Here is a 26,617-nt window from a genome sequence, read left to right as displayed (position 1 = left end):
TAAATAAAGGAGAGTTGGGCGGTGGGTGTACTGAAATGACCCCTTAACTTCAGTACGTTCAAGTTCAGTTACATGTATATAAACACCAAGGTGTTTTTAGGTTATTTTGTGTGTGTGTTTGTATTCACACACTCACATGTACAAAAGTTAAAAAAATCTTTATTAGAATCCAACTCTATTTAAATTCACTAAACATAATGATGCACACTACATTACAAAAAAAATACTCAACAAATTACAGTTAGTAAAGACAATGATTTAGCCCATAGAAAATCTTTTGAGAGAGTGAAATGTGTACCATCTTTAAAAAGATCTCTCACAGCCAGACACACCCCAATAAATACATCTCACAATGATACAAAAATACACTATGTTGGCTCAGATTTGAGGTGCTTGGACATTAAAACAGTACCCTAAACATGTTCACATCATGCAGAGAGTGAGTTTAGACTGCAGGCTGAGTCACCGTTCAGTCAGTCCATCACTTGAGATTCATGTACCACGTTTTCTTTATCACCACACGGAAAAGGAGGCACCCAAGTGAGTGAGACCCATCCCACAAGCAGTCACCGATTAAAAAGAAAAAAAAACAAACAGCAGGCCACCAGTAACAGTGTTGTGCCAAATCCAGGCATCTCTTCTCAGTTTGCTGTTCTCCGCAGCTCTGAGCTTTTGCAGTGCATGGCCTCCCAATGAAGGATGCAAATATTAACCACTAAAAAAGATTTCCTCCTCGCTCAGTTGTCATTTGTCGTACAGGAACAGCTGCCAATGTGGATGTCTTTCCTTAAGCTGGAGAGACACACAGCTGTGCCAGATCCGTCTGGTGGGCATCTTCCCAACGATCTCCCATGTGTCAGTCTCATCACGGTACCGCTCAATAATGTCCTGTCGTCTGCACATAAATGGTAAGAGGCATTAAGCAGTTACAATTTCAACAGTTTGCTGTAAATGTGTCTGTCCAGTTTTTTTTGTGGTTGTTTGTTTTAAACAGGTACTAAACAAGGAGCTCTTTTGCACAATTATTTTTTTTGTTTCCACTGCATCTAAACACCTTTTACATTATTAGAGTTCACGTGTTTCTATGTTCATGCTTTGCACCTGCTGTTGCATGACTGACGTTTGAATGGATGCAAAGGACAGTGTGTTATTTATTCCTGCTTAATTAGGCTATGTAAATGCACTGAGTCAAAAAGTATATAAAAGTTTGTTTCTCTTCTTTACTCACCAATTCTCTTTCTATCACCACCTGTGATTTGCTCATTTGTTTGCACTCCCCCCGCTATTAGGTTCACCAGAACGAGACGAAAATATCCTTAAACAGTGTTTTAAGATATTCCTGCATTCTGGTGAAAGTTTCTGCACCAATTTATGGTGGAAATCTTTTTTTTTTTTAAGCAAACAAAATTCAGGTAGCACGTGACATTTCAAAATATATAATAGACTATAGTGCAGTGAGGCTCTCAGGCATTCTGTGTTGCCTTCAGGGCTGTTTCTCCTGTAGATCAACTTTTCTCATGTAATATCATCCCTGCTGAGGCAACACATATGTCGGCATGAGTTAGTCTTCCCTGCTCTTTTGTAATGTTCAAACGGAGAGAACGGAGCCAAAAAAATAAATAAGTAGTGTCCAGAAGTTGTTAAAGTTACTGACTGATGCTCGCACATTTTTGATTCATTGTATAGTCAGTAGCTTGTTTTTGTTTTATGCTTAAGTTACTTTTTTTTGGTAATGCACATTTGTTCCTTCTATTTTTTTAATTGCATTGTATGTTTTCTTAATGTGCAAATAAATCTTTCTAATGGCATTTTCATTTTTTATTTCACTGTAAGCTATATTTCAGAACTTTTTAAAAATAAAAATATTCTTAAAAAAATTGGTGGAAACAAATCAGCCATTTCAAAAAAGGGTGGGGACATGTCACCATGCATAAATTACACCTATGTCTTACTCTATAGTGAATAGTTGGTAAATCGACTACACATCATTTTGTTTTTAAAGTCGTTACGAGAAATGTCTGCCTCATCCTATTCATACACTCAGTCATTGCTGTTGTATGTGAGTTGTGTGCACGATTTCAGTTTCAACAATTGGCGACTTAATTATCTGCAAAACTCAATGGTACCCTAGATAATTCAATCGTGAAGCAATAGCCGCAGACCAGGGACATTTAGGGGGCTCTATGGCAGAGGAACTAAATAAAGTTTATAAAATGGTTCCCGGGCTCCTGCAAAAGTTTCTGCTGTGATTTAATTAAATTAGATTCACAACTATACTAAATTTCCCCAGAATAGCCCCTCACGCCATCTCGTCACGGAGTTCTCCTCCCCGGACATAGATCTTTCCATCCACCACAGCAGCACTGAACCAGTAGTGTTTTTTCATGGGGGTGCACATGGTCCACTGGTCAGTCTTGGGATTGTAAGACTCCATATCTGAATTTCCCGTTAAGAAATTCCATCCACCTGGAAAACCGAACAAGAGTTAACGGTCAATGTAATTATCTTGCTTGATGTCATTGAGAGTAGCTGCTGCGTATGTTGCTGTAAAAAACCTTCTGAGTTTCCCCTTGTGGGATTAAAAAAGTATGTTGATGAGTGAGCAAATGTGCTGTGATCTGAGTGCTATTAAAATTATGTCATACCTATAACGTAAAGCTTTCCTTTGAGTGTACAAGCTGCTGAACAATGGCGAATGATCTGCATGGGGGCAATCTCTGTCCATGCAGAGGATTTAGGGTTGTACACTTGAGAGAGGTCTGCGCCTACGCCATTCTCCACTTCTCCCCCTACCAGGACACAGAGTGGATACACAAGAAAAATTCATTTAAAAAATACTGTGAATCCAAAACCTTTATAAAAAACCTCAAGAAAAAACTGCATATTTTTCCTACCAGTAACATAGAGCAGTCCGTCCAGGGCCACCACAGCAGGACTTGCGACAGCCAACTTGACAGATTCGATGACCTGCCAGGAGTTGGTTTGAGGGTCGAAGCGCTCCACAAAGTTCACGCATGTGTTTAACAGTTGACTCCACCCTCCCACTGCATACACAAAGCCGTCCAGCATTGCCAGGCCTAAGACAGATTATGTAAAAAAAAAAAAATTCTCTGCCCCCCGCTTATGGAAAGCCCCATGTGGGGCATTACTTCTTGCAGTATACATTATAAAAAATAAATTTGTTACCAAAAAATGAGGAATTCATTCAAATTAGCTTTATTGGTATGAATGTATAACAACAATATTGCCAATACTTTGAATGCCTCACCTAACGAAGAACGAGCCATATTCATGGGAGCCATCTTGATCCAGGAGTCACAGCAGGAGTCATAGCGCCACATCTCACTGCTCTGTGAGCCGTCAGATAACTCTCCTCCTGCCAAATACAGAGTGGAGTCTACAGAGGAGGAAGATTAACAGAAACATGTCACTTGTGATGAGCATCATTATCCAGGAGGGTTTAATCTATAAACTGAATCTCATAAGGTTTCCTCACCCGACACGACCAGCCCGTGTTTGCGCACAGCAAAGGGCAGGCAGGCCAGGTTCTTCCACTGATTCGTCATGGGATTGAAGCTCTCAACGCTGCGCAGCAACCCCGTGTTGTCCTCTCCGCCAACTGTCACTATCACTTCAGCTGTTCCTGTTGCCATGACAACGGCAGTAGATGAACAGAGGTAAGTGAGCCAAGGAGCGACGGCCTTTGGATAGATGCTAATCTAAATTAAAATGGCCCCTGTAGAATAGTGGTGTAGTGTGCGTAGAGGCGCAGCCAACAACTGACAAATCTTTTAAATGCCCATTACAATTTCTGTCTTGTTTTGTCCAAAACCCAAAAGATGTGTGATTTAATATCATAGAAGATCAAGAAGCATTTTTGTTGACTAACAATTAATCGAGTAATAAAATAGTAGCTAAAAGTAGATTTAATTTCTGTGTATTGACTAAATGATTAATTTCAGTTCTATTGATGTGTGAACACCTAACAGAGTATGGTGGAAGAAAAACAAATACCTAACCAGCTTGAATGTGTACTTTATCTAAACAAAGTCCCCAAGACACAAACATCTTTCAAGTTTAACAAAAGAAAACCCACTAGGATGACAGAGGTGGACAAAGGTACAGCCTCTACCTATAATCAAAATGCATGTGCAGGTGAGTGTGTGTACCTGTGGACCTGCGTGGCCTCGCTCTGGGGCAGTAGAGCTCTCCACGGCGGTCCTTTAGCAGCAGGTAGTCCTTGGCCTCAGAGATGAGCCTCTGGCAGCCCTGGTTCTCCTTCACCACATCCAGAGACTCGATCACATCATGGAGGTAGTAGGGGCTGATAAGAGGCAGCCGGATATGCTCAAGGACCTTTGAGGAACAAACGGAAGGAGAGAAATCTGATCAATGTCCACTGTACCTCAACTGTCCCATACAAGTATAATTCAGCAGGAGAATGTGAGACCAATGCAAAAGGTGTCCACAGAGGGATTACCGAACACAGTTCCATGCACCAAATGGGTTCAAGTGACAGTTGTTACCGATGCCCAGGCCCCTCAGTGCATAAACCGAGCGTAACACCTGGGCCCCTTGGTACATACAGTGCATGCTTAAAACAAGAGGCTCTTGGAGAGAACTACTGAGCTGCTGACTGGCACGCTACAGTATGCTATACAACCAAACAGTTGTTTGACCATTTGAAGGGCGTCCCACTACGGCAAGCCATTCATTATTTGACTTGCCATAGCTAAATATTATTTTAGCTAGCTGCGCATCAGAGCCGGCCCGGACTTTGTTGGTGCCCTAGGTGAGATTGATGTGTTTCAACCAAGAGGAGAAGCAAAGACTAATCTGAAAAATACCACAAAAAATACATAAATAATAAAATGAAATCACAGAGGGAGGGGAGAGGGGTCCTTTTACGTTTGAGCCCACAGTCTTCATCTCCCATGATGAATAACTATTTCTTTAAAATTAGGTATCAGCTGATATCGGATCCAATACAAAGGAAGTACAGACGCTTCTGTGAACTCAAGTGAATCTGACCTTTTCAAAGCTCTGTTTGCGAGAGGAACATTTATTCAGCCACAACATGGCCGCCTCAAACACCATCTCCTCTTTAGGCACATTAAGAAAGTCACTGGCAAGGATTTCGGTCAGTTTGTCCACACACAGAGACAGGAACTCCTCCTGGTGGGTGGGGGGAAAAAAGACATAGAAAGAATGAAGAGTACCTGACAACGTACTGAACCTGCTTTCTAAACAGACACACACACACGAGAGATAATCACTTGTAGGACATCAGTTTAACTGCTGACAGGTAGATAGATTATCTTTGTTAAGCCCTTTTCACACATGAAACCCACAACAATGCCAGGTTCAATTATCCTGGTAAGGTACTAGTGGCATATGTGAAGGCAGCATTGTAGTAACTGACATAATTCTCTTTTACATTATCACCTGCCTTTCACTTCCACTGTGATGACACTCAGCAGAACCTCTGGATTTTTTTAGATATAGTGAGTCCTCCTTATGGATTAAACTTTGTTGTTGACAATAGCTAGGCTATTTGTCAACTGTCTCTTTATACTGTGGTATCTGTCTTTGTAATAGTTCTGCTTGTATCAGACCACCTTTTTCTGCTTGTGGACATGTGCCATGTATGACATCTGAGCTGTATGCAGCTTACATTATGGTTTAGGCTGCAGTATGACTTTAACCAAAAAGAAAAAAATCTTAGTGATTTCAGTAGGGTTCCTAGCACAACTGGTACTGGGAGCCACGCTGCTTTGCATATGCCCCCAGCCCCCCTCAGGCTTGGACCCCTACATTTTTGGCTCCATCAGCTCCTCACCTGCTGATAAACACTGCTGAAGTGCTGAAGGATGTAGTCCATGCTGCTGCTCTCCAGCCTGCTACAAGAATGGGCCTCGGCAAAGCAGTGAATCCCCACACAGTTCATCTCATCCATCTGACGCTCCATAAAACGACAACAGGCTTCTCGCACTGCCATCACGTCCAGCAGATTGGCTGCTGCCAGCAGGGCCTGGACCGACACAAGTAGTTTTCAGCACAGATGCTCTTTAGGGAAGTGGGTGGGACAGCGCAGAAGAAGAAAAGGTGAGAGCGGACGCTTTACCTGCACATTTGCTTTAGAGATGTAGACCTCTGATGTGTAGGCGTAGCTCACCAGCATGCCAATCATCTGAGGTTCAACTCCGTTGATGGCAACTCTCTCCTGTTTGGACTCTATCAGGTCAGTGGAAAACATCGCCTGGGGAGATGAAAGCAGGAAAACACTCACAGCTGTTTACAGGATTCCCTGGCCTATGAACATGGACCTCCTTGTGCCTGTCACATAAGGTTTACCTGGAAGTAAGAGCTGAAGGAGGCAAGCACAATGCGATGGCAGGGGAACTCCTGTCCTCCACAGCACAGAGTCACATCACAGAAGGCATTGTTGAGCCGCAGGCTGTTGAGGCCCTGCAGGACAGTGTTGGGGTGCCTGGTCTCCACAAACAGGTAGTCGTCGTTCAGAGAGGCTGGAAGAGTGGACGGCGAGGGCAAACCTGGGTTGACGGCAATTATTTCAGCCATATCTCACTTTGCTAGGCAAGTCCGGGAGGGAGGTGAGTGGAGCCAAAACAAACAAGATAATGTTAGGACACGTTAGCGATCAAATTTTCACTTCAGACAACGCCAATTGATCTAAGTAGGCCTACACGCTAACTCAGTGAGTTATCTCATGCAAGCAATTAAAGAGTGAAACAACAAGACGGAGAGAGGATCTGAGCTCCTCACTCACAATTAACGAGCGTTAGCGGCGCAAACGAGCTGTTTTCTGTCCAGTCTTTCGAGGAGTTTACATGCCACAGACAGGTGAGATTAAATGTTCAGCAGTCTTTTTTCACCTGGTTCACATAATTGTGATTACAGTGTTTCCGGCTTCCTTTCACGCGCCGCTTCATCGACTGAACGGGAATCACCGAGTCCAGCATCGTGTTTCTTTCTCCGTAGAAGTTAATTCAAGTTATTTATGGTTGAAGTATATTAACTGGTTACAATTTACAGAAACACATGACTTGTAGACTTTGTATGTTGGTGGTCATTGTCGCTTTTTATAGTCTCAATACATCAACATTTCACCTACTTGTTCTATATGTATATACAGTGGGTACGGAAAGTATTCAGACCCCTTTAAATTTTTCACTCTTTGTTTCATTGCAGCCATTTTCCAAAAATCAAAAAAGTTCATTTTATTTCTCAGTAATGTACACTCAGCACCCCATCTTGACAGAAAAAAACAGAAATGTAGAAATTTTTGCAAATTTATTAAAAAAGAAAACTGAAATATCACATGGTCATAAGTATTCAGACCCTTTGCCGTGACACTCATATTTAACTCAGGTGCTGTCTATTTCTTCTGATCATCCTTGAGATGGTTCTACACCTTCATTTGAGTCCAGCTGTGTTTGATTATACTGATTGGACTTGATTAGGAAAGCCACACACCTGTCTATATAAGACCTTACAGCTCACAATGCATGTCAGAGCAAATGAGAATCATGAGGTCAAAGGAACTGCCTGAAGAGCTCAGAGACAGAATTGTGGCAAGGCACAGATCTGGCCAAGGTTACAAAAAAATTTCTGCTGCACTTAAGGTTCCTAAGAGCACAGCGGCCTCCATAATCCTCAAATGGAAGACGTTTGGGACGACCAGAACCCTTCCTAGAGCTGGCCGTCCGGCCAAACTGAGCTATCGGGGGAGAAGAGCCTTGGTGAGAGAGGTAAAGAAGAACCCAAAGGTCACTGTGGCTGAGCTCCAGAGATGCAGTCGGGAGATGGGAGAAAGTTGTAGTAAGTCAACCATCACTGCAGCACTCCACCAGTCGGGGCTTTATGGCAGAGTGGCCCGACAGAAGCCTCTCCTCAGTGCAAGACACATGAAAGCCCGCATGGAGTTTGCTAAAAAACACCTGAAGGACTCCAAGATGGTGATAAATAAGATCCTCTGGTCTGATGAGACCAAGATAGAAATTTTTGGCCTTAATTCTAAGCGGTATGTGCGGAGAAAACCAGGCACTGCTCATCACCTGTCCAATACAGTCTCAACAGTGAAGCATGGTGCTGGCAGCATCATGCTGTGGGGGTGTTTTTCAGCTGCAGGGACAGGACGACTGGTTGCAATCGAGGGAAAGATGAATGCGGCCAAGTACAGGGATATCCTGAGTGCTCTGGACCTCAGACTGGGCCGAAGGTTTACCTTCCAACAAGACAATGACCCTAAGCACACCGCTAAAATAACGAAGGAGTGGCTTCAAAACAACTCCGTGGCTGTTCTTGAATGGCCCAGCCAGAGCCCTGACTTAAACCCAAGCGAGAGACCTGAAAATGGCTGTCCACCAACGTTTACCATCCAACCTGACAGAACTGGAGAGGATCTGCAAGGAGGAATGGCAGAGGATCTTGTTTTGTTGCATCTTTCCCAAAACGACTCATGGCTGTATTAGATCAAAAGGGTGCTTCTACTAAATACTGAGCAAAGGGTCTGAATACTTATGACCATGTGATATTTCAGTTTTTCTTTTTTAATAAATTTGCAAAAATTTCTACATTTGTTATTTTCTGTCAAGATGGGGTGCTGAGTGTACATTACTGAGAAATAAAATGAACTCTGAATTTTTGGAAAATGGCTGCAATGAAACAGTGAAAAATTTAAAGGGGTCTGAATACTTTCCGTACCCACTGTATACAACTATCTTTGTTCAGATTCCCTATCCTTGTTTTTAGCTGTATTTCCTTCCTCCTACTTGGCTAATAAAGCTTCTTATGATTAGCCTACAATGATTCTGTAATTTAATGTAGGCCTTAATCCTTTAGTGACAATTACCAACCAGGCATAAATTCATATTTTTGGCCAATTGAGAACAAATTATATATGCTCACCACATTACCTTCCAAAGTTGATATTGCGAACATATCCGCATTCAGCCGCTGTGTAAGTGTTATTTATTTGGAGCACAGCAGAGTGGAAAATCATCAAGTCATTGTCGGATGCCAATATGATTTAACATCGCCCAACCCTAGTTGAGTGTGTATGTTATGAGGAGCATTTTCACCGTGTCAGTTTCAGAAGCACTTGACTGACTTTGCATCCACTGTGTTTTCTCCATTTGCTGCAGGTGTATTGATGTGGATTGCATTCAAAGTAGTATCACTGTTCCACCTGGTCTGCTGTGGAGAAGGACTTCAAAAGGACATTGTATTTTATTTCACTGTCACCTGGCATGAATGGAAACTTCTGGGAGCTATACAGCTGGAAGGATCCCAACCTCCGAAGAGGTGCTTTGAACTTGACAGCAATTTTTGATCAACCTATTTGTGTGAATCTGCTTTTTCCTCACATGATCATTAAGTCAAATGTACAGATCCACAATGACAGATGACCAGTGTGTGGCTTGCCTAAGGCTTGCAACCAGCTCCTTTTGCCCCGACTATGAGAAACCAACTGCCTCCTCCAGTGCCAGCCGTTATTTATTTCCACTTATCCAACTCAGAACTAAATTTCTTTTTTCACCTGGATTATTTTCCGTTTGTGTGCCTATTGAATGTGTGCATAGGCTTCAGTACAAAGTAATAATCTTGGTAAGTATTGCAGGGCTCTTGTATTAGTTAATTACATCATAGAAAGTGTTTTTCTGGTCACTTGTTTCTGGATTATTTTGTGAAAGGGGGGTGGGGGGACCACAAAGATTCATGTTGAAGAATTAAACATCTTTATTAAAACCCAACTCCATTTAAATTCACTAAACTGCATGATGCACACTACAGTACAAAAATATACTGAACATATTACAGTTAGTCGAGACAATGACTCAGAACTTACGAAGTTTAAATACAAAAACCCACTCCTCACATAAAGACGTCTCTTTCACAGGTTGGAAGTATTCACAATTTGATTCTTTGGCCCACAGAGCATCTTTTGAGAGCGCAAAATGTGTACCATTTTTTAAAAAGAGCTCTCACAGCTGGACACACCCCAATAAATACATTACACAATGATACAAAAATACACTATGTTGGCTGGGAAAACCTTCACAGATCTGAGGTGCTCGGACATTAAAACAGTACCCTAAACATGTTCACATCATACAGAGAGTGAGTTTAGACTGCAGGCTGAGTTACTGTTCAGTCAGTCCATCACTTGAGATTCATGTACCACGTTTTCTTTGTCACCACGCGGAATAGGAGGGACCCAAGTGAGTGAGACCCATCCCACAAGCAGTCACCATTCAAAAAAAATAAACAGGCCACCAGTAACAGCGTTGTGCCAAATCCAGACATCTCTTCTCAGTTTGCTGTTCTCCGCACCTCTGAGCTTTTGTAGTGCACGGCCCCCCAATGAAGGATGCAAATATTAACCACCATAAGATTTCCCCCTGGCTTAGTTCTCATTTGGCGTCCCGGGACAGCTGCCAATGTGGATGTCTTTCCTCAGCTGGAGAGACACACAGCTGAGCCAGCTGCGACTGGTGGGCATCTCCCCGACGATCTCCCACGTGTCAGTCTCATCACAGTACCTCTCAATAGTGTCATGATATCTGCACGTAAATGGAAAGCAGCATTAGACAACTGTAATTTCAACAATTGTGTCAAACATTGCTGTTCCATCCCCCAGACATCTGCCTCCCCCATCCCACTCAACTCTAGCTAACCCCAGCGGTACCGCTAGCAGGCACTCCCGAGCTTCCTGCGTACCGATGCTAAACTGTACACAGCAACAACACTTCAGCAAACGAGAAGAAGAAAAAAATAAACAAATAAATAAATACACGACCAGCTCAGCACAACACAGATTCCCAACTCAAACGTCACGTAAGGGGGAAGAAACAAAAACACGATGCGCTGGAGCCCGTCAGGCCAAAACGACAATCACATCAACATCGGGAGAAAACAGTCTGAGTCTGAATGGCGTTTGAGTCATGTAGAGACCTCCACTTTGTTGTGGATATAAAAACTAACAGAGTTGGTTTTCATCTTATTTGACAGGTAAACTAACATTACTGCAGAGCCTGTGAAATATACTGTTATTTTGTGTTTTAGTTTGCTCAAGTTAAATAATGTTAGGCTTGCCAGCTATTACCGACCAGTTGCTGACGTTAAAGGTTGCAAAATACTATACAGGTGCTGGTTATATAATTAGAAATCATCAAAAAAGTTGATTTATTTCAGTAATTCCATTCAAAAAGTGAAACTTGTATAATGTATACATTCATTCCACACAGACTGATATATTTCAAGTGTTCATTCCTTTTAATTTTGATGATTATAACTGACAACTAATGATGAAAATCAGTATCTCAGAAAATTAGAATATTGTGAAAAGGTTCAATATTGAAGACACCTGGTGCCAAACTCTAATCAGCTAATTAACTCAAAACACCTGCAAAGGCCTTTAAATGGTCTCTGTCTAGTTCTGTAGGCTACACAATCATGGGGAAGACTGCTGACTTGACAGCTGTCCAAAAGACGACCATTGACACCTTGCACAAGGAGGGCAAGACACAAAAGGTCATTGCTAAAGAGGCTGGCTGTTCACAGAGCTCTGTGTTTCAAGCACATTAATAGAGAGGCGAAGGGACGGAAAAGATGTGGTAGAAAAAAAAGTGTACAAGCAATAGGGATAACCGCACCCTGGAGAGGATTGTGAAACAAAACCCATTCAAAAATGTGGGGGAGATTCACAAAGAGTGGACTGCAGCTGGAGTCAGTTCTTCAAGAACCACCACGCACAGACGTATGCAAGACATGGGTTTCAGCTGTCGCATTCCTTGTGTCAAGCCACTCTTGAACAAGACACAGCGTCAGAAGCGTCTCGCCTGGACTAAAGACAAAAAGGACTGGACTGCTGCTGAGTGGTCCAAAGTTATGTTCTCTGATGAAAGTAAATTTCCTTTGGAAATCAAGGTCCCAGAGTCTGGAGGAAGAGAGGAGAGGCACAGAATCCGCGTTGCTTGAAGTCCAGTGTAAAGTTTCCACAGTCAGTGATGGTTTGGGGTGCTATGTGATCTGCTGGTGTTGGTCCACTGTGTTTTCTGAGGTCCAAGGTCAACGCAGCCGTCTACCAGGAAGTTTTAGAGCACTTCATGCTTCCTGCTGCTGACCAACTTTATGGAGATGCAGATTTCATTTTCCAACAGGACTTGGCACCTGCACACAGTGCCAAAGCTACCAGTACCTGGTTTAAGGACCATGGTATCCCTGTTCTTAATTGGCCAGCAAACTCGCCTGACCTTAACCCTATAGAAAATCTATGGGGTATTGTGAAGAGGAAGATGCGATACGCCAGACCCAACAATGCAGAAGAGCTGAAGGCCACTATCAGAGCAGCCTGGGCTCTCATAACACCTGAGCAGTGCCACAGACTGATTGACTCCATGCCACGCCGCATTGCTGCAGTATTTCAGGCAAAAGGAGCCCCAACTAAGTATTGAGTGCTGTACATGCTCATACTTTTCATGTTCATACTTTTCAGTTGGCCAACATTTCTAAAAGTCCTTTTTTTGTATTGGTCTTAAGTAATATTCTAATTTTCGGAGATACTGAATTTGAGATTTTCATTAGTTGCCCGTTTTAATCATCACAATTAAATGAAATAAACTAATCAGTCTGTGTGTAATGAATACATATAATATCCAAGTTTCACTTTTTGAATGGAATTACTGAAATAAATCAACTTTGATGATATTCTAATTATATGACCAGCACCTGTAGCTGTAATGTTATAGCTTGCCACATTACTTCACCAGCTAACAATATTACTATCCTGTGTACCACCGATATGTCAAAGTGTTGATTTTAGCCTGCAAGACATGATGTAACGTTAAAAAGCCAAACGTGGACAATTTATTTCTGCAAGGCAGCGGAAGCCAGCTACATTAGCATGGAACAGGCGTTGTTGACATTCAATTTAGATTTATCGTCGTTTTACCGATACACAGCTTCTTTACCTTCTCAGTTGCTGTAACTTAACTAACCCACATAATATACAATAATGCACAGCGTTTCCCAAACAGACTTTACTTGGGCGGGCCACCCAGGTATATTTGATGACCCATTTTAGCATTTTGCAGAGAAACACAGAGTTGTTATCTATTACATTACAAGATGCGGACAGGGTGGATATTTGACAAGCACGGACCAGGTAAAGAGACAGTGAAAACACACAGTTGCAGATCTCAAATCGGAAAAGAGCAGAAGTGAAAGGGAGCAAATTTAATTAGTGAGTAAGCTGCTTCCTTTTATAACTCTCCTCTGTGTCTGCCTCAGCTACAAAATTGTAACAATATTAAATTGCATAGCTTATATAATTTTTTTTGCATTATGTGCATAGAATTGTGTTGATTAAAATAGTGTCAAGTCGCAATAGGAGTGAATTGTAGCCTACCACATTGGTAGCTGCTTTCAGTTCCTAAAATGGTTCCTTGGCTCCTGGAAGGCATCTAGTCTGAATTTGCCCAGATTAGCCCCTTACCTGTCCCAGCCTTCTTCTCCTCCCAGGACGTAGATCTTTCCATCCACCACAGCAGCACCGGGCCGGTAGCGTCGTTCTTTCATGGGGGCGCACATGGTCCACTGGTTAGTCTTGGGATTGTAACACTCCACCTTATCTGTATTCTCTATCGAGGCATGCCATCCACCTGGAAGAGGGAGAGAGACTGATTATCTTGCTTGATGTCATTAGAGAGGGCTGTGTTGTGGGGCCAGAGTGCTATAAAAAGTCACATACCTATGACGTAAAGCTTTCCTTTGAGTGTACAAGCTGCTGAACCAGAGCGAGCGATTTGCATGGGAGCAACCTCTGTCCATGCAGAGGTTTTAGGGTTGTACACCTGAGCGAGGTCTGTGCCATCGCCATCCTCTAGAATTGCTCCACCTACCAGGACACAGTGAGGATGCACAAGACTAATTTTTATACTACTGTGTATAATACTGTGAATCCAAAACATTTTCAATAAAAAATAAAATGACATGGCACAACCTCAAGAAAAACCTGCATAGGTTTTCCTACCAGTAACATAGAGCAGTCCGTCCAGGGCCACTACAGCAGGACTTGTGACGGCCATCTTGACAGATTCGGTGAACTGCCAGGAGTTGGTGTGAGGGTTGTAGCACTCCACTGAGTCCAGACGTGAGCGTCCCTCCCACCCTCCCACTGCATACACAAAGCCATCCAGCATCACCAGGCCTGAGGAGAATTAATCACGTCAATGATAACCTTTTACATAAAGAAGATAGATATATATCCTAAATTATAATTTAGAGCTTCTAAATGCCTTTGTTAACTGCAACAACATGATGCTACATCTAGCCATTTAACTAGCCCTGCTTTGGTTTTCACTGTTGTCTGCCCAGTTTGGAGACCAGTTCCTGGAAGTAAATTTTGGCATTACTCAGATACTTAAGGCAAGTGGTTGTCAGTTGTGCTATTGAACAACTACAACAACAACCACCACCCATTTAATGCTGCATCTGTATCAACCAGGACAACAGACACCGCAAAAAGGAAGGTTGTCAGACAAACAAAGATGTCCAGGCCCTCATTAGATAGTTTGACAAGTGGGGGACATTCAGAAGAAGACAGTCAGCACAAAGTTATTAGTTTAAAACAAACTTATAGAAAAATAAAAGTGTCACAATGCAAAAGAGAAGCTACTAACATGCCAAGATGTTGCTGCAGACTAGGGCTTCAGCTACTTCACCCAAGTTCTATACAAGTTATACTAAGATGCAGCTCCCCGACACCCAGTTAACTCATGACTGTGACGTTACAACACAAACTCACGGCCCAACCAGGGAGAGAATAACAAACGCACGTGTCGGTTGGGTCTGAAGACTCCAAGTTTGAAAATAAAAATAAAATCTGGGGGTGGTGAGTTAGAAAGATGTGACTGGATTATCTCAGTTCGTCAATTTAGCATCCCAGTTAAAAATCACAATCACATTTAACTAAATAACGGTGCACCTTGCTAACCAAGCTAGCGCCACCGTCTTGTCCAAAAATCATCACGTCCGGTGCCTGGTTGCAAATCAATCAATAAAAATGGTAACGGGCAAAATGCCAAACTCGAGGTTTCAAAAACGACTAACCAATGGGTCACGTCATGGCGACTACGTCCACTTCTTTTATGCAGTCTGTGCTCAAGTTTTATTGTAAATTGCATTGTGGTTAATGTGTGCGCCAGGTTTGAAAAATAACCATGACACAGCATATCTGCTCGTCTTTATAATGACATATCCAGAAAAAAAAAAATAAAATTGATACTTTGACTGCCTCACCTAACTCAGAGCGAGCCACATTCATGGGAGCCATCTCGATCCAGGAGTCGAAGCAGGGGTCGTATCGCCACATCTCCCTGCTGGCTGAACCATCAGGAAACTCTCCTCCTGCCAAATACAGAGTGGAGTCTACAGAGGAGGAAGATTAACAGAAACATGTCACTTGTGATGAGCATCATTATCCAGGAGGGTTTAATCTATAAACTGAATCTCATAAGGTTTCCTCACCCGACACGACCAGCCCATGTTTGCTCACAGCGAAGGGCAGGCAGGCCAGGTTCTTCCACTGATTCGTCATGGGATTGAAGCTCTCAACGCTGCGCAGCACCACCTTGTCATCCTCCCCGCCAACTGTCACTATCACTTCAGCTGTTCCTGTTGCCATGGCAACAGCAGTAAAGGAAAAGAAGAGTGAGACAAGGAGCGCTGGACTTTGGATAGATGCTAATCTGAAGTAAAATGGCCCCTGTAGAATACAACGTAGTGATGCGTAAGGGCTGCAGCCAACGACCGACAAATCTTTTAAATGATCATTACAATTTCTGTCTTGTTTTGTACGACCACGAGTCTAAAACCCCAAAGATTTTTTTCTTAAACGATTAATCAAATAAAATAGTGGCCAACAGTAGATTTACTTTCTGTGCATTAACTAAATGATTGAGTTCAAGTGGCAGAGGGCAGAAAACAGGCGTATGAGCTGTCTAACATCCGATAATAATGTGTAAGAAAACAAATACCTAACCAGCTTGAATGTGTACTTTATCTAAACAAAGTCCCCAAGACACAAACATCTTTCAAGTTTAACAAAAGAAAACCCACTAGGATGACAGAGGTGGACAAAGGTACAGCCTCTACCTATAATCAAAATGCATGTGCAGGTGAGTGTGTGTACCTGTGGACCTGCGTGGCCTCGCTCTGGGGCAGTAGAGCTCTCCACGGCGGTCCTTTAGCAGCAGGTAGTCCTTGGCCTCAGAGATGAGCCTCTGGCAGCCCTGGTTCTCCTTCACCACATCCAGAGACTCGATCACATCATGGAGGTAGTAGGGGCTGATAAGAGGCAGCCGGATATGCTCAAGGACCTTTGAGGAACAAACGGAAGGAGAGAAATCTGATCAATGTCCACTGTACCTCAACTGTCCCATACAAGTATAATTCAGCAGGAGAATGTGAGACCAATGCAAAGGTGTCCACAGAGGGATTACCGAACACAGTTCCATGCACCAAATGGGTTAAAGTTATTATTTTGTTGTTGGAAAGTCACATGGCTCAGTCAAAAATACAAATGCCTTGTTTTGTATTCCTGATTCTTTAATGCAAAAGTTTGACATTTTAGGAAGAACATATATTTTCCTTCTAGCCGAGAGTTAGATGAGAAGATCGATACCATCGATATATGCATGTTAAAAATAAGCTACAGCCAAGAGCTGGTTAGCTCAGTTTAAAAACTAGCCTGGACCACTTCTTGTTTGGGACCAGTCATTTCCTGATGTCTCTGCTGGATGTCAACAAGACACTGGCTGTGTACAAAAACGATCCCTCATTCACTATTCTTTATCTAGGGACTTCTATGTAACGGACTATATACAAAAGGTGCACCTCAAAAAAATCTTCATTGAGAGCACCAGAACCAGAGAGATTAAAGGCTCAGGAAACCTTTGCAGGTGTTTTGAGTTAATTAGCTGATTATAGCTCTTCTCAGGTCGACATTTCTGTATTATAAATTGTTTATTTTAAAATCATCAAAATAAAAAAAAGCTTGAAAGATTTCACTTTATGGGTAATGAATCTAGAATATATGAAATTTCACTTTTTCCAGATATTCATTTTTTTTTTTAGATGAGCTCAAAATCAAAACAACACATTTCAGACACTACTCTGCCATTCTCTGTGCCTTTAATTACATCCTTACTGTCGCACAATTAAACCGTGCAAGCTTCTGGTCCACTTTTCGGTCAGCACATGCATAGTATATTCCACAATGTTGTCCACTACTTTTCACAATGGATTCTGGGATGCACCGAGTCCACTATATAATATAATTCTCACTATACATTCAGACAGAAAACTGGCTATATAGTTGACTCTGTAGGGAGAAGTGAGTGATTTCGGACACAGCCACTGATTCCCCAGCCCCATGATGAAATATCAAAATCTGCCCATCCACTATAATTATTAGAAACAGTATCACTGTTGGTTATTGTGTTTTTATATTAAGCAGTTATTCCCCATATTTGTCAGTTGTGTCTAAGAAGACCTTTCCCCGCAGATCACACAACGGCATGCTAATCCAGAAACACAAAGCATAATTTTGAAGTAATTATAAAGATGTAATTACAACAGTGCAGAATCCCTTGTTGACCTGCATGCGATATTATGGGGTAATATAGTTTTAGAGACATAAGTGGATTAGGTGCATACTTACACTACACGCAGTAAGCCTACAATAAAACGAGTGAGGCCGTTTAAAATTACTTTTATGACAGGTTTCCTTTGACAGTTTCCTATAATAGAGCGAGTATTATTCTATACAAGGTCTATGGAGTGTTTGGAAATTATTCAGATAGCCTCTTTTCATCTCCAGCATGGGTTTCAACCAAGAAGAGAAGCAAAAATTAACCTGCAAAATACCACACAAAAAGACAAAAACAAAACTGGGGGTGCTGCAGGAGGTAAGAGAGGGGGCCCACAGTCTCGTTATCAGTCAGTAGAAGTGTCTGACAGTGGCAACAAGAAATCCTTGATTTATGGATGTCTTAAAGACTAACAGCTGCTGAGCTGAGGGCTCTTTCACATTACACAGTCAGCCCTGGGATTACAGTAGCACTGTAAACTCTGTTACAATAGATCAACATGCACAACAAAACTAGAGATAAGAGAGAAAACTGTAGTCATTATAACGTGACAAATGTATGCCTGTAGTAAGCACTTTTGTACCAAGGTTGCAAGCACTGGAGCTTCTGTGAACTCAAGTGAATCTGACCTTTTCAAAGCTCTGTTTGCGAGAGGAACATTTATTCAGCCACAACATGGCCGCCTCAAACACCATCTCCTCTTTAGGCACATTAAGAAAGTCACTGGCAAGGATTTCGGTCAGTTTGTCCACACACAGAGACAGGAACTCCTCCTGGTGGGTGGGGGGAAAAAAGACATAGAAAGAATGAAGAGTACCTGACAACGTACTGAACCTGCTTTCTAAACAGACACACACACACGAGAGATAATCACTTGTAGGACATCAGTTTAACTGCTGACAGGTAGATAGATTATCTTTGTTAAGCCCTTTTCACACATGAAACCCACAACAATGCCAGGTTCAATTATCCTGGTAAGGTACTAGTGGCATATGTGAAGGCAGCATTGTAGTAACTGACGTAATTCTCTTTTACATTATCACCTGCCTTTCACTTCCACTGTGATGACACTCAGCAGAACCTCTGGATTATTTAGATATAGTGAGTCCTCCTTATGGATTGAACTTTGTTGTTGACAATAGCTAGGCTATTTGTCAACTGTCTCTTTATACTGTGGTATCTGTCTTTGTAATAGTTCTGCTTGTATCAGACCACCTTTTGCAACACAATTATAGTTACTCTAGGCAGTCTCCATCTAGTATTGCATTTGACTACCACTGCAAACATATCGCAAGCAGGAATCCTGGGACCGCAGTTCTAGGACAGTAGTTGTTCTGCGACAGCTCCATCTGGTGGATTGGTGGTGGTAATGCATAGCAACACGAAGGAGGTTAACCCTGTCTGCTAGCACGTCAGCCTTGAGGCCGATGTGCGCAGCTGTAGGGTTAACCGGTTGACATGCATATAATCAATAACTTAGGTTTAGGCACACAACCTGTGATTGTTAGGGTAAGGGTAATTTGCTTCGGGGGGCTGTCAAAAGTAACATATCTAGCCAGCATGCTAGCTAGCAGTATCAAAGAAAACAAGGGTCCCACAAATGCTGTCCCGGTCCTAGGACTGCGGTCCTGAAACTGCTGCCTCCAGTACTGCACCTATATACACTACTCCCCACTTTTGTGGTAAGTAATCACTTACTTTGCACAAGTTCAAGGTTTCCCTTTATAACTTTGGTTAAAGTATAACATTTCTTGTAATACCGTTTAATCACAAGTGCACAGAGTCGATGCGCAAAGTTTCGTCCAGATGTGACTCAGCCAAGAAAGAGTTTGAAAAAAGTAGGTTTTGCATTTTCAAGTCCCACCTAGTGTCCGATTGGCGGGAAATTTTGCATAGAGCCTTGTGGGGCATGGGAAGGTAGGTTAATGGGAAGGTCTCTTCATCGAACAGACCTATGTAGAGATATAACATCACTTCCTGCACCATAGGGAAGTTGTTCCTTTATAACTTGTGCATTTATTGGATAATCAAAATTATTTTAATAACTTTTGATCATGAGGGTCCATAGAGTCTACAATGTTATGCAGATCGGACTCAATGCCTTTGCACACAAGGTTTACAAATGTGCAATGTACTTGAGAGTTACAGGCCACAGTTATAGGGGTTTGCCTAGATTATAGCGCCACCAGCTGGTGGACATGTGTACTTTTGGCATCTGAGCTGTGTGCAGCAGTCTATACCACCCCTGTGAATTTCACTTACATTATGGTTTAGGCTGCAGTATGACTTTAACCAAAAAGAAAAAATCTTAGTGATTTCAGTAGGGTTCCTAGCACAACTGGTACTGGGAGCCACGCTGCTTTGCATATGCCCCCAGCCCCCTCAGGCTTGGACCCCTACATTTTTGGCTCCATCAGCTCCTCACCTGCTGATAAACACTGCTGAAGTGCTGAAGGATGTAGTCCATGCTGCTGCTCTCCAGCCTGCTACAAGAATGGGCCTCGGCAAAGCAGTGAATCCCCACACAGTTCATCTCATCCATCTGACGCTCCATAAAACGACAACAGGCTTCTCGCACTGCCATCACGTCCAGCAGATTGGCTGCTGCCAGCAGGGCCTGGACCGACACAAGTAGTTTTCAGCACAGATGCTCTTTAGGGAAGTGGGTGGGACAGCGCAGAAGAAGAAAAGGTGAGAGCGGACGCTTTACCTGCACATTTGCTTTAGAGATGTAGACCTCTGATGTGTAGGCGTAGCTCACCAGCATGCCAATCATCTGAGGTTCAACTCCGTTGATGGCAACTCTCTCCTGTTTGGACTCTATCAGGTCAGTGGAAAACATCGCCTGGGGAGATGAAAGCAGGAAAACACTCACAGCTGTTTACAGGATTCCCTGGCCTATGAACATGGACCTCCTTGTGCCTGTCACATAAGGTTTACCTGGAAGTAAGAGCTGAAGGAGGCAAGCACAATGCGATGGCAGGGGAACTCCTGTCCTCCACAGCACAGAGTCACATCACAGAAGGCATTGTTGAGCCGCAGGCTGTTGAGGCCCTGCAGGACAGTGTTGGGGTGCCTGGTCTCCACAAACAGATAGTCGTCGTTCAGAGAGGCTGGAAGAGCGGCGGCAGCAGCGGGGCTGGCGTCCTCCGGAACCGGGTAGGTGACGTTCATAGTGGACGGCGAGGGAAAACCGGCGTCGACGGAAATTATTTCAGCCATATCTCACTTTGCTAGGCAAGTCCGGGAGGGAGGTGAGTGGAGCCAAAACAAACAGGATAGTCGGGACACTTTGACGATCAAATTCTCACTTCAGACAACGCCAACCATTTAAGTGCACGCCGCTCAAGTAGCTTTCACTGAGTTAGCTGTGACAAGCTGTCATTTAAGAGTGAAATTTGGAAAAGTTGGGAGAAGCAACAAGGCGGAGAGAGGATCTGAGATTGTCACTAATCACTAATAAGGCTTACCTCTGGTGTAACGTTAGCGGCTCGGCGGCGCAAACGAGCCGTTTCCTATCCAGTCAAGCTAACCAGCCGTTGGAGGAGTTTACATGCCACAGACAGGTGAGATTAAACGTTCCGAAGCTGCAACGGTGAATCGATTTTCACCTGTTTCACATAATCGTGATTACCACAACGCAAACACGCTCTCCCACACACAGCGAAGCGTCAAACTGTAATGAGAAACAGTTAACGCCTCTCACCGAAAGCTCCTCCCCCCTCATTGTCACACGTCAAGAGACGTAATCTCCGAGTACTTCCGGCTTCGTTTCACTTCCGGCGCCGTTTAATTGATTGAATGTCCCCGGGTTCAGCATCGTGTTTCTTTCTGTGTATAAGTTGTTATTTAAGGTTAAAGTATAATTATGAACTGGTTACAATTTACAGAAACACAGTGTTGATTTTTATATACCATTTTTTTCACCTACGTCTGCAACGCAAAAAATTCTATTTATTTTAGAAGCAATTAACCTTTTGTCCCCGAGTGGAAGGTGAGTCCCCACAATGTGACTGTGTGACCAGATTTATGTCCCCAAAATAAATTAATACAAGTACACACACTGTATATGTATCAGAGAATAGAACGTTGGAGATGTATTTTGCACACATATTTTATTTATTTTACAATTATGTTGTCAACAGTACAGTAATAATTAAAAAATAACAAAGCATCACAACCAAATCAGCCTATTATTTCATTTTTGGAGAGAAACAATCACCAATCAGTGATATATTGTGGATTTAAGATTGAGTTCATAGCCATGTGGCCATTTTTATAATCTTGTAATTTTCAACCAGATTTATGGAGGCTATTGTTATATGATTGATATTATCAATTTTTATAAATATTATTGATATTATATCCACGGTGATTCAAAGGCCTTCAAACTTTGCTACATTTTTGATTAAATTTTAAATTAAAATTTTTTGCATTTATTGCTGAAGCACATATTATCTTTGACAGAAATAATGGATTTAGTGCAGCAGATGGGGGCAATTGCTGCTCATCTTCCGACCGATGGCCCAGCCAGTCCAGCCGGACCAAGCACTCCCGCAAGCGATGCAACTGCCCCAGTACAGATAAGAGCTAAGCTAACGCAGCTTGGACGTAAGGCTGCTCCACTACCTTGATTCCTTGATATTGTATGTCCTAACACTCCTGTCATGCTGTTTGTAATTGGTCATAACATGGATTATGCTGAGCACAATGTTATTCTATGGTCGCCACAGGGAATGAGTTTGATCACCTGAAATCCTGGAAATTGTTGTTTAGTTTCGATAGAATCATCTTTGTTTGATATAGACAGTTAAACTATTTGCTCTCTTTACAAAAGATACAGACTCATATTAAGTTTCCAACAGGATTATAAATCAATGTTCATGTTTGTTTTAGATCACAGGCAGGTGTCCTTAATGACGCCAGGTGCCTCCAGTGTGTTCTTTCTGCGAGCAACCGCTTCCAGAATCTTCTTCCTGGGTCCCAGCTGGATGTGAATGCCTTTCAGGTCTTCATCAGAGCAAAGCATTAGCGCCTCCAGGTCCAGGTGCTCTCTACTGAATGCAAGGGTGAACTCTGGCAAGGAGATGGCAGACAAGAACGCATCTAAAGGAGAGGTTTCGTCCTCATCATCATCCAGTCCCAGGTCTTCCTGATCCCAGGGCAGATCACCATTCCCCTCAAAGCTAGCAGCGTCTTCCTCTGCATCAGACAACTCGTTCTGAACTAGGTAGCCAAGACTTTCGTTCTTCCCACTGGGAATGTCCTGTGACATCAGCCCCATCTTCTTCATGAAAATCAGATCTCCAAGGCCGGGCCGGCTGAAGATGGAATGCTTGACAGGTCCTAGTTCTCCACTGGCGTCATCATCTTCAAAGCCTGTCGTTCCTTCTTCATCTAACATGCTCTCATCCTGCTCATCAAAGACATCAAGAAACTCTGGCTTCTCAGTTGCTCCACTCTGCTGTTTGAAGAAAATAACGTTCCCATCTCCTCCTGGCCTCTGCAGTGTGCCTTTATCTTTCTTACCAAGCTTCTTCCGGAGTGTGGCTGTAAGAGAGCCGGATTTATCAGCAGCGATAAGCTTGGAGAACTGTTCATTGATGCCAGTCATGGTACCACCGCTTGAGAGTGCTGATGCCATGCTGGCCTCTGAGACAGACCGAGTATTGCCTGCTCCACGGTGCATTTTATTCATCTTGCTCTGGTGTTCCTTCTTCACCTTTTCACAGTGTTTCACACGCTTTTCTGCTTCTTTGACAGCCTCCTTCTTAAGATTGGCGACCTTCTTAGCATTTCGGTTGGTCTGTTGCGAGGCAGAAGCGTCTAGGAAGCGCACACAGTCCATGTGGTCACGAGAAGCAGCAACATCCATAGCTGTGTGGAATTCATTGTCCAGTGCAAAAAGGTTGGCACCGAAGTTGACCAGAAAGCTGAGGATCTGCATGTGGCCATTAGCAGCAGCATGATGCAACGGTGTATTTCCCCAGATGTCACTCTTATTGGGGTCTCCTCTGTATGGCACAAGAAAAAAGATTTGATTTAAAGTAATGATCTGCAACATATTTTATGAAATATGTTTTGCCACTCTAAATCACTAATTGCCATCATATAATAATGATTAATACTTCCTCCAAGAATATGTAGCTGTATGAAGAGATATTCTTTATATATATATCAAAGTTAACATTTCTGATTTAATTTTTATGGTTTTATTTGATTTGATATATTACTGGACTATAAAACATGCAAATATGAGGGGCAACTCAACAAAGCTGGAATATTTATTTCCAACATGGTACCAGGATGTGAAAACACAAACATAAAACAAAACAAACATTTAATTATAAAATGTATTATTAAATGAAACAACAGACTCTTAAAATAAAAACTATCTCAGTGTAAACAAATCCAAAAATATTCACATCAATACATCCACATACAACAGAAACAGAGTTTTGTAAAGTAAAAATTCATTAATAATGTAAGATTATAGCTCTGACCTGATGTCTAAAAGCCTGGATTTTGTCGACTTAATATGTAATGTAACTATTCTACAATAGTGCACAGTGTAAGAAAATAAAAAAAAACTTAAAGAAAGAAGATCTTACTAAGAAGAACCAAATCCCCAAAAAGTGACTCTTCAAGCCCACAGTACAGGAGGAAACTCAAAGAGGGAGAGATTGGAGAGTCAGACTGCTAGATTTTGATGTTGCTTATTTTCCACTGTCTATGGCACATCGAGTGTCTTTATTATTATGTTGTGTTAACTTTACAGTCCCATCACCAGGTAATTCCAATGATGGCCAACAAGTCTCTTTAGGTTGTTATCGTCAGTTAAATCAAGTCTCAGATTTCAAGTTAAAAGAATAGTCTGACATTTGAACAAATACACTTTGCTGAGAGCTAGATGAGAAAATTGATAACACCATCTCTTGGAATTATCAAATCATGTTGTACATCAACTCTGAAACACCTTTTTTGTGCAAAGACTTATTATGCTGACAGTAGCAAGCTCACATTAGCAAGAATAATACATAAATTTGTAAACGATTTAGCCTAGGCTACTAAAATGAACACCTAAATTTAACTGGGACTGTTAAGAAATGTAGCAATTTATGCTAAAAATTGATGGAAAGCTGGTGACCTACAAGTTTCTCACCTTGACCTTATTGTAGGGGTCTGGATAAATTTTCTGTTCTGATCTCAACAAGTCTGGACAAATTAATGAGTAGGCAACAATAAGAGACAGGATTTTTATGATGTCATCACATAGACTTCTCAACAAGTATTTTACTACAAAATATATAAAATATTTCCATACAAAATATGAAGCTATTTTTATTAACCCTATGAAATACAACTGACAATATCCTATTTTGTATTTTAAATACATATTTGAAATACATGTATCATAAATACTTCCCATCCCTGACAGCAACGTGTCATTTTTACATGTTTTGTACAGGCCAAATGAGACATGGAAAAATGTGTTAAATAGTGAGCTTTAGATGTCCTGGTAGGTGGATTTTGTTACCTTGTTTGGGCAGAATCAGGCTAGCTTTTTTCCCTGTTTCCATTCTTCTCATCTAAACATGTAAAACTATCCCTTTAAATGACAAGGTAAGAATTAACATAAAGCCTTTCAGATGCAAAATAAACTCACAACATATAACAAAATAATTCTAAATACGGCTGAAGATAATTGGTAAACTATTAAGATTTAAAGTCCTCCAGTGATGTGCCTCATTGTCACAGCCATAAAAGCCTTGATTGCTGTATTCCTCCTACAACTTGTCATAAATCCCAGTTTATGCTTGCAATGACCAAAGCGGAAATGTTTCAGTTCATTTTAGCCACGTAGTGAGACGTGCACTACGCCCTACGAAAAATCCTCCACACATCTTTCCTGAACCTCATGTTTCAGTAAAAATGCTGTGCTAGATTTTAGCCTGTCTATTGTTGCATTGAATAAGGGATGGAGGTTGGGGGTGGTGGGAATAGATAAAGGACTCTTTTGTTTTACAGGATGTCTTTGGCTGACTAAACATTTGGCTGTGCCAATCGGAGAGCGTCATCTAAAGAGTGGAATGAAGAAATTTTAGTTCATTATATTATAATGAACGTCATGTGAACACCAACACGTCTTGTCAAACCCAGAAGAAACCTGCACAGTATGAAAATGCATATTTATCAGCCATAAAATTCATCAGGCAATGTGTTAACCTTTGCTCAGTGAACACTATCTATTAGTTTTAGTGCATTATGAATATAGTAGAATGTACTATTCTATTATGTCTTAGTGTAACAATATGGCCAAACTGTTATGTCATGCTTGGCATACTTTCTTTAGGATAATAATCATAGAGATAAAGCTTGCTATGGCTACACAGGGGATGGAGAGGAGTATATCATGCTTACTCTCTGCTGCATATGAGCTGTAGAGCATCGATATGTCCATGGAAAGCTGCCAGTAAGGTGGGAGTCATGCCATCCTCATCCCTAGCGTTCAGGTCCTGCCTTGTGGCCTCCTTCAAGATGTCCAAGTGTCCATCAATTGCTGCTTTGTGGTACCTAGACATCTCTTAAAAGAACATAAAAGGTCTAAACAAATATCTCACTTTCTTTCCCTTTCTCCCCGACTCCTGCTGGATGCACAGACTGACGCGACTGCGGACCCGAGCAAACAAAGTGATCACTGGGCGTTAACACATCAGCAGCCCAGAGCCATAAAACAAAGGCAAAGTCCAGTTCACTGCCATCAGGGACAGAGTTTCCTGAAACACCATTAGTCTACTGCTTGAGAACGAGAACATTGCTTTAAACTGAATTAGCCTATTAAACTGTCAAAGAGATATTTCCACTGTATTTAGTATTTTCTGTCAAATCAGTGTAGTGCAGTAAGAAGTACAACATATCCCTCTGAATTGTAGAAGTATAAA

The 26,617-nt window shown here is 42.0% G+C and overlaps 3 protein-coding genes and 1 long non-coding RNA gene across 9 annotated transcripts; 1 reads left to right on the top strand and 3 right to left on the bottom strand.

Moving 5' to 3' along the window:
* Positions 1-141: 141 nt before the first annotated feature.
* Positions 142-6,894, bottom strand: LOC119889341 (kelch-like protein 20). Of its 3 annotated transcripts, XM_038700282.1 has the most exons (12): positions 6,791-6,894; positions 6,355-6,593; positions 6,125-6,259; positions 5,840-6,031; positions 5,032-5,175; positions 4,170-4,356; positions 3,497-3,643; positions 3,269-3,397; positions 2,895-3,077; positions 2,646-2,789; positions 2,304-2,466; positions 142-895 (listed from the first exon to the last, which is right to left on the bottom strand). In XM_038700282.1, the coding sequence occupies exons 2-12, from the start codon at positions 6,580-6,582 to the stop codon at positions 745-747; spliced, it is 1,803 nt and encodes a 600-aa protein (XP_038556210.1). In that variant the 5' UTR covers positions 6,583-6,593; positions 6,791-6,894; the 3' UTR covers positions 142-744. The 3 variants fall into 3 exon arrangements, with proteins under 3 accessions (XP_038556210.1, XP_038556202.1, XP_038556217.1); XM_038700274.1 differs by lacking the exon at positions 6,791-6,894 and having other exon boundaries at positions 6,355-6,766; XM_038700289.1 differs by lacking the exons at positions 5,032-5,175; positions 6,791-6,894 and having other exon boundaries at positions 6,355-6,768.
* LOC119889370 lies at positions 6,530-9,776 on the top strand. Its single transcript, XR_005442045.1, has 2 exons — positions 6,530-6,614; positions 9,168-9,776. It is a non-coding gene; the product is annotated as an uncharacterized LOC119889370 (long non-coding RNA).
* LOC119889321 (kelch-like protein 20) lies at positions 9,748-21,361 on the bottom strand. 4 transcript variants are annotated; one of them, XM_038700249.1, is made up of 12 exons: positions 21,146-21,359; positions 20,616-21,053; positions 20,386-20,520; positions 20,101-20,292; positions 18,305-18,448; positions 16,217-16,403; positions 15,553-15,699; positions 15,325-15,453; positions 14,057-14,233; positions 13,775-13,921; positions 13,520-13,685; positions 9,748-10,586 (listed from the first exon to the last, which is right to left on the bottom strand). In XM_038700249.1, exons 2-12 carry the CDS (start codon positions 20,895-20,897, stop codon positions 10,430-10,432), a joined length of 1,863 nt encoding a protein of 620 aa, XP_038556177.1. In that variant the 5' UTR covers positions 20,898-21,053; positions 21,146-21,359; the 3' UTR covers positions 9,748-10,429. The 4 variants fall into 4 exon arrangements, with proteins under 4 accessions (XP_038556177.1, XP_038556187.1, XP_038556172.1 ...); XM_038700259.1 differs by having other exon boundaries at positions 20,616-20,908; XM_038700244.1 differs by having other exon boundaries at positions 20,616-21,359.
* Positions 21,362-21,773: 412 nt separating this feature from the next.
* On the bottom strand, positions 21,774-26,365 carry anks4b (ankyrin repeat and sterile alpha motif domain containing 4B). Its single transcript, XM_038700172.1, has 2 exons — positions 26,097-26,365; positions 21,774-23,689 (listed from the first exon to the last, which is right to left on the bottom strand). Exons 1-2 carry the CDS (start codon positions 26,255-26,257, stop codon positions 22,573-22,575), a joined length of 1,278 nt encoding a protein of 425 aa, XP_038556100.1. The 5' UTR covers positions 26,258-26,365; the 3' UTR covers positions 21,774-22,572.
* Between the last annotated feature and the right edge of the window lie 252 nt (positions 26,366-26,617).

This window comes from Micropterus salmoides, unplaced genomic scaffold (genome assembly GCF_014851395.1).
Source record: "Micropterus salmoides isolate LMB-PRFRI ecotype aquatic unplaced genomic scaffold, ASM1485139v1 Ms_hic_scaffold_10, whole genome shotgun sequence".
Lineage (NCBI taxonomy): Eukaryota > Metazoa > Chordata > Actinopteri > Centrarchiformes > Centrarchidae > Micropterus > Micropterus salmoides.
This window is presented reverse-complemented; position numbering and strand designations above follow the sequence as displayed.